General features: G+C 35.7%; 2 protein-coding genes across 2 annotated transcripts in view; both read right to left on the bottom strand.

The window, feature by feature from the left end:
* Positions 1-232: 232 nt before the first annotated feature.
* Positions 233-5,839, bottom strand: LOC108361361 (cytochrome P450 CYP12A2-like). Its single transcript, XM_017613966.1, has 6 exons — positions 5,638-5,839; positions 3,645-3,750; positions 1,908-2,154; positions 1,726-1,842; positions 1,200-1,650; positions 233-1,128 (listed from the first exon to the last, which is right to left on the bottom strand). Exons 1-6 carry the CDS (start codon positions 5,716-5,718, stop codon positions 547-549), a joined length of 1,584 nt encoding a protein of 527 aa, XP_017469455.1. The 5' UTR covers positions 5,719-5,839; the 3' UTR covers positions 233-546.
* Positions 5,840-9,976: 4,137 nt separating this feature from the next.
* Positions 9,977-14,202, bottom strand: part of LOC108361360 (probable cytochrome P450 12e1, mitochondrial) — a 6,721-nt gene continuing 2,495 nt past the window's right edge. The window contains exons 3-6 of the mRNA XM_017613965.1: positions 11,742-11,988; positions 11,556-11,672; positions 11,009-11,459; positions 9,977-10,927 (exon numbers count right to left, since the gene is read on the bottom strand). Of these exons, the coding sequence (XP_017469454.1) occupies positions 10,340-10,927; positions 11,009-11,459; positions 11,556-11,672; positions 11,742-11,988 (1,403 nt within the window). The 3' untranslated portion in view covers positions 9,977-10,339. The remainder of the gene's footprint in view (positions 10,928-11,008; positions 11,460-11,555; positions 11,673-11,741; positions 11,989-14,202) is intronic.

Raw genomic sequence — 14,202 nt, 5'->3', positions numbered from 1 at the left:
AAGAATTATATACCATTTCTACGAAGTGTTTTTTTTTTCGCATATAAATATGTACAGGTAAAACTTTGAGCGCTTTGAGCGACCTCTTTTTTGATTTCAAAATAGAAAAAGTAAGGGGTTATTTTTTTCGATATAGAACAATCCTAGGGGGTGAGAGTATTAAAATTCCGACTTTACTTTGTTTGGACTAACCTAATGTACGCGCATGCATACGTAAACACTTTAAAAGTTAATGTTCTTTTATTTAAAATTAATAACACTAACATATAAATACTTTATCAATGCAGATTTCATTATCAAATAATAAATATGTATGTATTTACTATGCCTGTATATTGATTATTTCTTTGTTATGGTTCTAAGGAACATGCACTGTGCGTCCATAAGTTTATTTTTAAAATATTCTTATCATACATTTTGGGTTCTTTTATCACCTTATCACCTCAATTATTTGGTTGCATACAAACGCATATGTATAGGTAAGTACTTAATATTAGTTCAGTATTATTTAACACTATCTATAAACAAAGGGAACATGATAACTGTTCACGCTTTTCTCTCCTCGAATTTGAATTTCAATGGAATAGCTGGCTGAAGTACGAGTTTTGGTACGAACGCATTTTCCGTTGAATAATTAAACTCTATCACGAAATTTCGCACCAGCCGAGCCAAAGTTACTTCCAATTCTAAATCTACAATGCGCTTCCCTACACAGCTGCGTGGGCCAAAACCGAAGGGTAGATACAGGAAAGGATTATCGAGCTGATATTTCTTGCCTTCGGTATCATTGCGTAGCCAACGTTCTGGTATGAATTTGTTCGGTTCGACCACGAAGTTCTCATTGCGAAGCAACAAGTTAGAACTGACCGAAATATCGGTTCCAGCCGGTATATGATAGCCACTTAATACCACGTCGTTCGGTAGCCGACGCATTGTGCCAGAAATGATGGGATAATAGCGCATGCCCTCCTTTATGCAGGCGCGCAAATAGGGCAGGTTTTGCATACTTTCAATTGTCGGTTGCGAATCCTTACTAGGCAATATACGGTTGAGCTCTTCGAAAAGTTTTGCTTGCTTGTCCGGATTTTTGGCGATGCAAAATAAAATACCCACTAACGTGGAGCTAGTCTGTAAAGGATTGTGAGTTAATTTGATTTCTTTTACTTCAAAAAAATTTGATGAAATTGTGGCAGACTTACAGTATCCACACCGGCCATCATCATATCCAACGCCATTACCACAGCGATGCGTCTATCAATGCGTAATAGTTTTTCCAACACACTCTTCTCCTTACCCACTTCCGAGGTGAATTTTCCATCTTTGTCTAATTCAATTTGTTTCAAAGCTTCATCGATATATTTGTTGCACAAATCGGTGAGTTTATCCAGTGCGTCCATAAGTTTGTAGAACTTCGGTGTTTTCACAATCTTCCAAATCGAAGGCTTGACTTCCAAGTCTTCAGAGTAGTCAAAGAAGTTGCGTATCGATTTCAAAAGAATTTTTGTTTCTGGGGCATCGCGATTTTTATGTATCATTCCTAGACGAGTGTTGAGGGCAACACCTGTTACACCTTCCAAGGTAAGACGATTCAGGTCGTCGTGGAAGTCAGCAGGTACCTCAAGTGTTTTCGGATCGCGTATGTCACGAATTCTAAATAAAATGTGTTTAATAAAAAAAAATAGGTAAACATGAAGATAATCAAAACGTTTTCACAGCAGAGAATACCTCTCTAAAAAGTCGTTGTTTATTTCCAGTAGCGTATTTAAGTATAGCTTGGCATTACGAGGTTGCATCAAAACTGGGTTGACAGCTGTGCGCATTTTCGCCCATTCTTCGCCCCCTCTATAAAGAATAAGTACAGATTAGAAGAAGTGAATTCAATTGACCAATGCAATTAATTAATATACGTTGTGATAAGTCCATTAACGCCTTGAAAGACATCTGGACGATGCACCGTGCGATGGTAAACGAATGTCTCGAAGGAGCGTCGTTCGGGCCATATGCCTTCATTACGAAATATTATGGGATAATCGAGCGGATTGAGATCCATTATAATTTCAGGTTTGCCAAAAAGGGCGGGAAAGTGGAATATTGATCCATATTTTTTTTGCATTATCCTCGTTGCTTCAGTAAAGGTTATTTTGGAGTATTCTCCTAAGACAAAAGAGAAATTTTAATAATGTTTTAATAATACGGTTTTGTAAAATAACTCAAAGATACATATTTCGCTTCGGGATAACTATGGAAAATTTCCTATTTTGTTTTAAACAACATACCAAACGGCCCCATAGATCGAAATTTCGCCAGAGATGCTGCGAAGGTTCGAAGGCCACTAAAAAGGGTTTTGCTAAAGTCTTGTTAAAGGTCACTTCTACGGAAAAAATTGTGGTTATCAAGCTGATAGCCTAGGACATTGCATACAAGAGATATGAAATCAACTTTTTTGTAAGACCAGCGGTTTTCGAGGAAATTTCATGCAAAGAGTAATAATCTATATCAGCAAAGCCCCAGTGCATTTCTTTGGATTTTTGATTTAAGGTGAATTACGAAGGTTTGTTGATTATTTTAAATATTGCCAAATTTTTAAACTTGGACTTACATTTTTTTTTGGTAAAGATTGAACCATATTTGTATAAAAAAAAAATAATATTAGATAACAAAAAATTAATTGTGAAAATTTGTCAATTTGTTGACCACTGTACAATCTGTGTTCTCAAATCTGAAAAGGCTGCACAGAAAAAAGACACAAGTTACGTCAACCTCTCTCAACATAAGATTTGGAAACCTTAACCATTTAATAAATATTGTTGACTCTTTTCTCAGTGTATGAAAAATTCTAGAAAACCGTTATGGAGCAACCCTCGTATGCCATTGAATTTGGCATTTAAATGGAAATAAATCTATGAAAAACCCATCATTAAATTATCCCGCTCGAATTTTTATGTAAAAGTACTGTTCATACAATACCGACTTCCGGTGCCATTTGAATACTACTAGTTCAATTTTCCTCGGAAAGAAACCTTAAACTGAGTTAGTGGATAAAATATCTAGAATGTAATCAGCCATTTCTAATTTCTAATCTTGGACATTCTGCCACTTTAAGGCCCCAAGCACATCGCGAGCTATGTGGGACCGATAAAGGAAGCTTAGGAGTAAACCGAGCCTTCCTTTCAGTAATAAAGTGCTAAAAACACTATAAAGTCGGTCAAATTTCGACAGTTATTGGGACTCTGGGTTTTAATTAATTCTCGTTCACTTTTGTAGATACCTTTTCAAGTCAATCAAATTTTGAGGCCCTAAGGGCCGTTTTCTCAAGTAACCAGTAACTTTAAAGCTAACTTAATATTTAAAGGTTGAATTAAAATTTATAATTTTGTCTAAAGTAAAGCATGACATACATCATAAACTGATAATAGATTGCTAATTCTAGACTTTTAATCCAACCTTTAAATGTAAAGTGAGCTTTAAACTGAAAGGTTACTTCAGAAAACGGCGCTAATTATTTAAGTGTTTCTTTAAAAATAGTGGCATATAAACGAACATTAAGGGTATATCCTTCTTTTCCGCCCGTTTTCTTAATAATTGGTCACCCGTCCACGCCACATCTACACAATTCTAATGTACATTAAAAAGATTTTTCTTACCTCCTGGCATAAATCCACGAATAAGTTCATATTTGCTTGGCCCAGGAATCTCTGAAAATGGACGTGCATTTTCCAAAGCATCGGCAGTAGACACTGTTTCGCTTATCTATTTATACAAATTACAATGAAGTAGAAAATAAAGCAAAGTTAAAAAAAAATATTAAAGTACGTGTATATACACCTATGGATAAAATAATAGCAACGCGACAGTTTTTTCTATTTTCTTTTGTTTATTTAATTTTAGTTAGTTTTTTTTAATATTTGGCTCATTATCCAACATTCTCATTCCACCTTTGCAAAGCTTTGTAACAAATTATTAGAAGAATTCCACACATTTTTTTTTCCTCGCAATGTAAGTATGTACGAAAAATTTTTTTTGTTGATGGAAATTGCGTAACATGTCAGCGTAAAAATTAACAAAAAACCAGCGTTTTTTTAATCATCTTTACACTTGCACTTTATTACACTAAAATTTAATACATACCAAAATATATCTAAAAATTCGAATTAAAGTTTGAAATTTAGATGAATATTTGTTGAACTTTTCTAGGTTTTGCACACGGTCTCAAATTTGGATTTATGTTAGATAATGAGCTATACTTTTATAAAAATTAACGAACATTAAAAAAAGCAAAAGGTAAATAGTCAAGAGGCCTTATCTTAAAATTTCAGATATTTTACTTAAATGTATTTCATTAAATCGAGTAGAAGCACGGAAATTTTAAGAAAAAGCAATTGCTTAGTTTTTATTCATAAGGCCCATTGTCTCGTTTGTATTAATTTGGGCATAAGTATACATACAAATTGAATGTATGTATCTATATCAGAGTTCACGGCAATAGTTGTCTAAGTAGAAAATCATACTTAAGAGAAAAACACATATAAGGGAACGTACCCATACTACGTGGCCCACTTCTTCTAATTTCTAACCCCAACTAAACTAACTTTAAGTTAATTGCAGATTCTTTTCCGTTTTAAGCACAAATAAAAGGAAGATCGAAATTTTACATTATCATTTTGTTGTCATGTCTGACGGTGTTCGAATATCGGTCCACCAACAGCAGAATATGTAAACAATTATGAAATGTAATAAAATAAAGTAAATAAAGTAAATAAATAAGAGTAAAAGTAAAAAAAGCAAAAAAATGTTTTGTTTTCTTAATGATATTTATGTCCAAAGTAGTTCGCTACCACTTTGTTGACAACTAATGCAGAGGAAACCAGTTCTCACTAATTTTCGGTCATCGCCCTTCAAGAGTATGTACTTAGTTAGTTACTGCCAAAGGAAATAGTTACCACTAGTCTAATGCTAGTTAGTTTTTTAGTTAGCTACAAACTAGTCCCATTTCCTGCAGGGCCCATTTAAAGTAAGAGAAAATAATAAAAACATAATGCTAAGCTCATCTATTTTGATGCTTACTGTATGTAAATAAATATGATCTACTTCAAAACGAATTAGACTATTATGCTTCTCTTGAATCTGTAACTTTTTTCATTAATAAGTTAGAAATTTAGCGGTTTAATGAAAATATCTAGGCTTATAAGGATAATAAAGTGTACATATGCAGGCACATATATGTATATGTACATACAATACCCTCCTAACCCGATTTCAAGACAAACGCGGAAACAAGTTGGACGCAATAATACTGACTGAAGTGTAAGTATTCATACAAGGATCTACTACCTACTTTGTTCTAAAATCGGGTGTGACTGTTAATATAAGTATACGAATCATTTTTGGCTTAAGTCGATTCAAGTGGATATTGTTTTTGTTCAGAAATATAAGGGGTATTCACGATCCGGTGCATACGGTCTAGCATGGTGCACAGATAGCATAAATAGCATGGGCTCAAACAACAACAAAATTAGCCAATCGTGCTATCTATGCACCATGCTAGACATTATGCACCGGATCGTGAATACCCCTATACTGATTTCGGAAATGTATAAATTTGCTCTAATACGCAATAATTTCAATACTGAAAACAACCTGTGCCTGTGGTGTCGCAGTCGCATATCGTCTCATTGACGTTGCACTCAACGAACGTTGCAGTAGATAACGCGATAACATTTTGTTTACGCAAGTTAATTTATTAATCAAACACTTTTAGAATAAATTGAATATGCAAAACTAACAAAGGAACTGCAACACTCGCTTGCCTATTTGTAGAACTGAATATCTCAACGTTTGCAAACTAACTGAACTGAACAAATGTTCATAAATCGGCTATGTATGCTATCTATTTATTGTAATATTTGTTATTCTAACGGTCGTGGAAATGCTTTGCGCTTCGTTATGCGAAAGTTTTGCACAGAGCTTTTTTGAACAATCAATTTAAAATTACTTCGTTTATCGGAATCAATTTGAATGATTTATACCCTATAAGACAGGGATATTTATCCAAAAATAGCGGAGGGGCCTACAGTTTTACGCCGACTCCGAACGGAGATTTTATTTTTATGAGAAGTTGTCTTTCATGGCAGAAATACACCCGGAGGTTTGCCATTGTCTGCCGAGGGACGACCGCTGTTAAGAAAAAACCTTTCTCCATATTTTTTTTTGCGATGTTGCTTTGACCAGGGCTTGAACCCAGGCGTTGCGGAGTGGAAGCATGCACTGTGAATACCAGGTATTCATGAAATTTGATCTGAGTCGCGGACTAGTCCATAAATGGTCCCGATGAAGTCTTGAACTATTTCCGAAACGATTCCGAAAAAATCCCAAAGTAGTCCCTAAACTAAACCCGAAAAAGTCTTGAGTTAATCCCAAACTGGTTCCGAAAATGTCCCGAACTAGCTCCGGAAAAGTCTTAAACTATTCTCGAAGTGTGCCCGAACTATATTAACGAGCAATGTTGCTAGAAAAATTGATTCGATTCGTTTTTATTTCTACTACATACTTCTGAATACATCTTAGTTTACTCGTGACGGTTCACGTAAATTTTGCCCAATATTTTTGGAAATCCATCCCTGTACATTTTTTAAAAGAATTTTCAACAAGTACATCTCCAACTATTTAAATTGATTCCGCGCCGCTTAGAAGGAGGAAATAGTTGAAGTTGCTTTATTTAAAAATTTATTCTTTTTCTTCTGTTTTGTTTTTTTAAATTTCTTCGCAGGAAAATCTTGTGACCACCAAAACGCTGCTGAACCCCTAATTACACAAGTGGACGGGGTATTATGGAAAGGGCGTTATGACGTAGGGCATGTTTATGCCACGGCCTCATCCCGATGTAATGCGGGAGTGGTTCCGGGGAGGCGGCTTTTGAAGAGATTCGCAGGCACCACTTGATGGATAATTTATATATCCTAACGTCCGTTAAAAACAAACATTCAATCGGACCACTTTTAGTACAATTCATTTATGTTTCATAACATTGCTTGAAATTTTTGGACTAACATTGATCTAGATACAATACAATTTGGTTTAGATACCTACGATTGTATTTTTCGAACAATTGGATCAATATTTCGTCCAGGGTACGTTAACGATGCCCAGATTTGTGCATATGTGTGTATGCGAACTTTTTTCAGCCAGCCGACGGGGATTTGGTTTAATTTTAGGTCGATGTTCAATGTACGAATACAGGGTGGCTACAAAAAGGCAACGCATGCAAAGGGTAAAAATTTGCAGAGTGCACACGATGATTAATATCTGTTTCCATACCGTTATTCGAACTTATTTTATCATGCATCTACGGAAGTGGTTTCTCAGTTTGCTTTTAATAAGATTTTAAAATTTTTAAATTGCCAAATAACTTGGCCTTTTTTTTGAGTGGACAGTTTTAAGGTTTAGTATAATTTAGAGATAGTTTCGAAGCAGCTACAGAATACCGTTGCCTACTTACATACAGATATAGGGGAAAAATTGCATGGACTCTGAATTGAAACAAATCGATTTCTCTACCACCTATCGCTTCCATTTGTGGTATAATGCAGTTTAATGCAAATTTTACTCATAAATATCAGAATATTTTTTATCTTATTCATTGATAACATTTGTTCCAGATATTTAAGCATTTTTCTTATTGTTTAACAAGGCAACTCAGTTTAAGTAAACGTATTTTTTTCCATACCTTAAAGCACTTTTCGTTTCATCATTAGTTCAAGTGCATACAATTTTGGCAGACAGGAATGCGTTTCTAAAATGCTATCAGAAAATGGGGCAGTAATCAAATGGTTTTAAGACCAGGGCTGGTTGGTACAGAGATGAAGATGGAAATCTGATAACTAATGTTAATAGTACACTGGAGATATGGGGAAGCTCACGTTCCTCCACTTGACCCAGTCGGAGATAGAACAGCAAAAAGGCGGCTAAAACAAGGCTCCCGAAGACGACGGCATACCGGCTGAGTTGTTTAAAGCCGGACGCGAGAACCAGCTGTTAAGCAGAATTTGGTATGATGAATACATGCCTGAAGATTGGAATCTGTGTGTACTTTGTCCAATCCACAAGAAATCCGATTCCGTCGATTGCGCCAATTATCGCGTAGCAAGACTTCATGAACAGACACCATCTTTTTGTCAATTTAAAATTTTAATTTTTGATAGTACAAAAAGAAGCTGCATAAACGTCGCCATGTCTACATTTGGGATTCCGGTAAACCTAGTACGGCTATATATAATAACGTTGAGCACAACTTTCAGCTTGATTCCAATTGGAAATACATCTACGCGCCTTTTGAAATCAAATGAGGTTTTAGATAAGGGGTTCACTTCCGTGCGACTTTTCAAACTAGTGCTGAAATGCGTAATAACTGCAACTTATGGACGTCAGCGCAGCATTTTCCAGCTCTTCAGAAAAGCAAAAACTCCATATAAAAAACCCTTATGAGATGGCTTAGATTTTCTTGTGGCAAATTTCCTTAAGGCAGTATACAGTTATTAGGCAATTTGCTGCGATTTTTACTACGGGTTTCTTAAGTTTTTTGTGAAAAAAGATCACAAGGCAACTCACGTTTAAAATATATGCAGGTTCCATTAATTCGTAAGAAAATAGTGAGAAAGCAGGCTGTGAAATATCAGATGTTAAAATTGATATGATCTAAATCCCCAATTATGTGGATTGGTATCGTATAGCTCGCGTTGCGTCCGATCCCAGCGTGGTCCGGCCGTATGTTGTGATTGCTTCACTTCGATGTTGATATTTCCTTTCCTTGCTGAATGCAATTTTTTTGCTGCACTGAGGCGTGTGCGTATCTTGGTTGAAACAAGGTAGTGATTCGAGTTTATGTTTGGTCCTCGGAGTCTGCACACGTTAAACATGCCTGATCGATTTGGTTTCCCATTATGCGATCTCGAGACATACACACAGCTTAATTTATCTTTTTATTGTGAAATCTAGTACTGTTTTCTACTCGTTCTTCTCTTCCGTCTGAAAGTGGGCGCAAATGAGCGAAATTTTGAAGAATATCACTTTGATGCAGGTTGTGGTTAGAGGCTTCTCTAACGAGGTGAACAACAGTACTCGGCGACGGAGGATCCTTCTGCTTGAACCGCACACAAGAATCGTTTTTAGCCACTGATTTAAGAACTTTCGGGAGAAGAAAATTTCTTTCCATTTCTTGTGCGTCGTTTTATATGAACTTTTCGTTTTTCTTGAGAGTTCATTAAAATTTTCGGTATTTGAAATATTAAAAAAATGAGGCAATCGTGAAAAATCACCATCTCTATCGCAAATCAGAAACTTGAAATCGAGAACATAAAAGTGTAAAAATTTCCTGGAATCAATTAATTTATTTTTATTAAAAGTGTTTTTTTTTTTAATAATTTTTATTACTTTTGAAAGTTGAGCGCATCTTGTGTGTTTAGAGAGCTTTTTTATTTATTAAGTAACTTTTAAGTAAAAACCGACAACCGACTTCAATTCTCATATATCAACAAATTTAAGGGTACCGTTAATTTCTTCATGATCCCATGATCGGATCTAAATCAAATTACGGGACGACCCTTGAGGTACCATCTTTCCGATGAAAAAAGAATTATTGAAATAGGTTCACGTAGTCCAAAGTTATGCGGTTCATACATAAAAAAAAAAAAAATATCCGACGATTTGATAACCTCCCCTTTTTTTAAAGTCGGTTAAAAATGTTTGAGTTCTTTTTTAATTTTATGTTAATAAAGTCCAATTTATGAAACTTTAAAATGTGTATTTATTTATTACTTACTGTACATAAAACTTGCATAAATGTATTTTAAAGAGTTTATTGTCTGAAGCGATGAAATATATTCCTGTGTGCGCCCCTGGCTCCAGTCTATTATTATTATTACTTGTATGCACAGTGAGTGCCAGTCAAAATCGTACAGTCATTTTTTCCATATTTTGAAAATATTTTGGTTCATTTAAATTTTATTAGTTTTTAATAAACATTTACATAGTCCATACTACAACTAAATCCATAAAACTCGGAGTTTCTAATTTGTAACTGTATGTATATACGATTTATTTAAATTAAGAAATCGAAGTCAGTACAAAAAAAAAATGTCGGAGTAAGGGCGGACCTCCTTAGAATGCGTATCCGCATAGGTGAATTTGACAGATGAGTAAAATACACAAGTTCTTATGGGTATCCGTATCTGGATAGGCACGCTACTGAGGTCCGCCTTAAGCCACAAACAAATTATTCATAGGTACTAAATATATTATAGCTTTCTCTTTCTTCTTATTCTCATTACTTGCCCTGCAATTTAGTTTATTCTCTCCTCTCTGTGAATTTGAATTTTAGCGGTATCTGCGGCACACTCATAAATTTCATTTCGAAAGCATTTTCCGTTGGATAATTAAATTCAATGTAGAAATTTCTCACTAAACGGGCTAAAGTAATTTCCAACTCCAAATTTACTATGCGCTTTCCGACACAACTACGTGGCCCAAAGCCAAACGGTACATACATAAATGGATTGCTAATTTGTCCTTCGAGTGCCTGAGTGGAATTGTCGTTGCGCAACCAACGTTCCGGTATAAACTTATCTGGTTGTGGCACGTAACGCTCGTCACGCATCAACAAATTGGCGCCGATGGATATGTCGGTGCCGGCGGGTATGCGATATCCGCTAAGCACCACATCGCTGGACAGCCGGCGCACAGTTCCTGGGATAATGGGGTACTGACGTATGCTTTCCTTTATGCAGGCGCGCAGGTATGGTAAATTTTGCATATTCTCAATGGTAAGTTGAGAGTCTTTGTGCGGCAAAATTTGCGAGATTTCTTCAAAGAGTTTTTGCTGTTTGTCGGGATTCTTCGCAATGCATATCAGCAAACCGCTCAAAGTAGAGCTGGTCTGTGTGAATCAGATGAAATATGGATATGTGTACATATGTGTTATATATATTAAATTTTCGAATTTTATTCGCACACTTACCGTATCAATGCCTGCTAATATCATATCCAGCGCCATAACTACTGCAAACTTTTTATTTACGCGCACCAATTTCTCCAGCACACTTTTCTCTTTGCCCACCTCTGACATAAGTTGGCCCTCACTGTCGCGCTTAATGCGCACCAACGCCTCACTAATGTATTTATTGCAAATGTCTGTCAGCGTATCGAGTGTTCTCATCATTTCGTAGAATTTCGGTGTCTTTACATATTTCCATATAGATGGCTTAATTTCTAGCTCTTCGGAGAGCACAAAGAAACTGCGTATACCTTTCATGATAGTCCTACCCTCAGCAGAATCACGATTTTTATGTATCAAACCGAGTCGCGTATTCAATGCTATGCCAGCGATGCCTTCGAATGCGAGGCGATTAATATCATCGAGAAAATCACCAGGCACTTCAAGAGTTTCAGGATCGCGGACGTGACGAATCCTATGTAGTAGCAAAATTAGAATTCACTTGAAGAAATGTATAGCTTGTATGTACTACATATTTATGCAGAGCAAAATTTTGTGACAGCTAGCTTACCTTTCCAAGAATTCATTATTAATCTCTAAGAGCGTATTCAAATACAATTTGGCATTTTTCGGTTGCATCAGTATTGGATTTACCGCAGTACGCATTTTTGCCCATTTCTCGCCAGAGCTTTTGAGAGTTCAAACATAAATCAACGTACATATTGCCGAATGTTGTTTGCAAATGTTGCATACTCACGTAGATATTATTCCCTCGACGCCCTGAAAGAACTCTCCTCGATGTTTTTCACGATGATAGACGAAAGTATCGAAAACGCGACGGTTTGGCCACGGGCCCTCATTCCGAAAAATAATTGGAAAATCTGCGGGATTTAAATCAATAACGATTTCTGGTTTATCGAATATACCAGGAAATCGAAAAAGCGGTCCGTATTTCTTTTCCATGCCAGCCATGGCGGTAAAAAATGGTTTCTTCGAAAATTCACCTGTAAGCAAAGAAAATATTTACATACAAATGAACATACATATTAAAACACCGTTGCAACTTGAAAAAAAAAGAAAAAAAATTTAGGCTGTGGCTTGAGAGGAAACTTTCCTTATGATCAAATAATAACATCCTATCAAAAAATTTTAAACTGAATACTTAAATAAATAATATATATGTATACGTCTATACTCAATTTATATTTATTAATGAAACCGTATTCTTACTAATACATATTACACTATGCGACAGTCAAAATCGGGATGGGATGAAACCAACGGGAAATGTTATATCGGTCAAAAACAAGCTATACGTGTCCCGGCGTTTCGCTGGGTCACGTCTAGGAATCGAGATATATATATAACTATCATATAGGGGAAATTGTCACCTTTGGTGGTCTTTTTTTGACATAACTCGAGAACCACTAGTCCGATTTTGCTCAAACAAATTAAAAAAAATTAAAAATTACAATTCCTTTAATCTGTTCATATAACGTTTTTCTATGTAATCAACAGTTTTAAAAAAATTTAATATTTTAGGCAAAAAATATCTTTTTTCTTCATACATTTATTTTTACCGGCAAAACTGTTGATCATATAGAAAAACGTTATATGAACAGATTAAAGGAATTGTAATTTTTAATTTTTTTTAAATTTGTTTGAGCAAAATCGGACTAGTGGTTCTCGAGTTATGTCAAAAAAAGACCACCAAAGGTGACAATTTCCCCTATATGATAGTTATATATATATATCTCGAATCCTAGACGTGACCCAGCGAAACGCCGGGACACGTATAACTTGTTTTTGACCGATATAACATTTCCCGTTGGTTTCATCCCATCCCGATCACTGACCCCTACCATTTGTCTCACAGTGTTATAAATGCAAAAGTAAGTTTGTTTGTTTGTTATGCTTTCACGCTTTAACTACTCAACCGATAATTATGAATTTGCATATTGGTGTCATTTAGGTTAGACACGGGGCGTGGCACCTACCATACAAACGGAATTTATCACACCTACTGCATATCTCAGAAAGTATTTTGGGTAGTTGGGGATGAATTAACACAATTTCATACTCATAGAGTAGAGCCTCCACCTGTTCAAAAAATCATATTCAACTTGAATTAAAGGAAATATTAATTTGAAACTTGTATAAAAATACTAGCAGACCCGGCGAACTCCGTCCCGCCCAAAATTAATTTTTTGTATTGAAACATTTTGGTACAACATTTTCACCAACAGTTCACGTCCATGATTTTCAGTGACGCGTTTATCTTCTAATATTACGGTTTGGTGGTTGTCGGAAGGCATATTTCCATTACCATCTTAAATAACCTAGCAAAATTGTATATGCATACAAAGATACGTAATAGCTTCAGTACCATTTGAAAGGCGCCACACCCCCCTTATAAAATAGCCACAATTTTTCCTAAGAGTATGGGAGTGATTTCTCATATCTCCATACCATGTTCAGGTACTCTACCATGAACACTTCCAGAGATATGCAGTGTGAAATATTCGGTTTGCATTGGAGGTGCTACGCCCCTTTTTCTTCAAATTTTTCTTCTTTCAAATTTTTCTTCATGACTATGCGTTTGATTTTATATGTCTTGGACATACCAAGTTCCAGTACTCTACTATGAACACTTGCAGAGATATAAAGTGTGAAAAATTTGGTTTGTATGGGAGGTGCCACGTCCCCTTCACTTAGCGGTATGAAACATACTTTACACCCTATTGTCATACCTACGAAATATACACAAAAAATTTCATTCAAATCGGTTACGCCGTTTCGGAGGAAATCGACCACAAACACCGTGACACGATATTTTTATATATTAGATTTTTCATACAAACATACCAAAAGATCTAAAAGAAAAAATAGAGAAAATTATTTTAGGATAGGGACACCCTAATCGCCAAATTCCTGTACTCTATCGTGAACACTTCCAGAGGTATGCAGTATGAAAAAATCGGTTGTATGGGAAGTGCCACGCCCCCTTTTCCAATAACCACAATTTTTTTACATGAGCATGCGATTGGTTTCATATATCTCCATACCATGTTCGAGCACTCTACCATCAACACCTCCAGAGATATTCAGTATGAAAAATTCGGTTTGTATGGAAGGTGCCACGCCCCCTTTTCCAATAACCACAATTTTTTTCCATGAGCATGCGATTGGAAAAAAATTGTGGTTATTGGAAAAGGGGG

This window comes from Rhagoletis zephyria, unplaced genomic scaffold (assembly GCF_001687245.7).
Source record: "Rhagoletis zephyria isolate East Lansing unplaced genomic scaffold, Rhagoletis_zephyria_1.1 Rzeph_scaffold_00742, whole genome shotgun sequence".
Classification (NCBI taxonomy): Eukaryota; Metazoa; Arthropoda; class Insecta; order Diptera; family Tephritidae; genus Rhagoletis; species Rhagoletis zephyria.
This window is presented reverse-complemented; position numbering and strand designations above follow the sequence as displayed.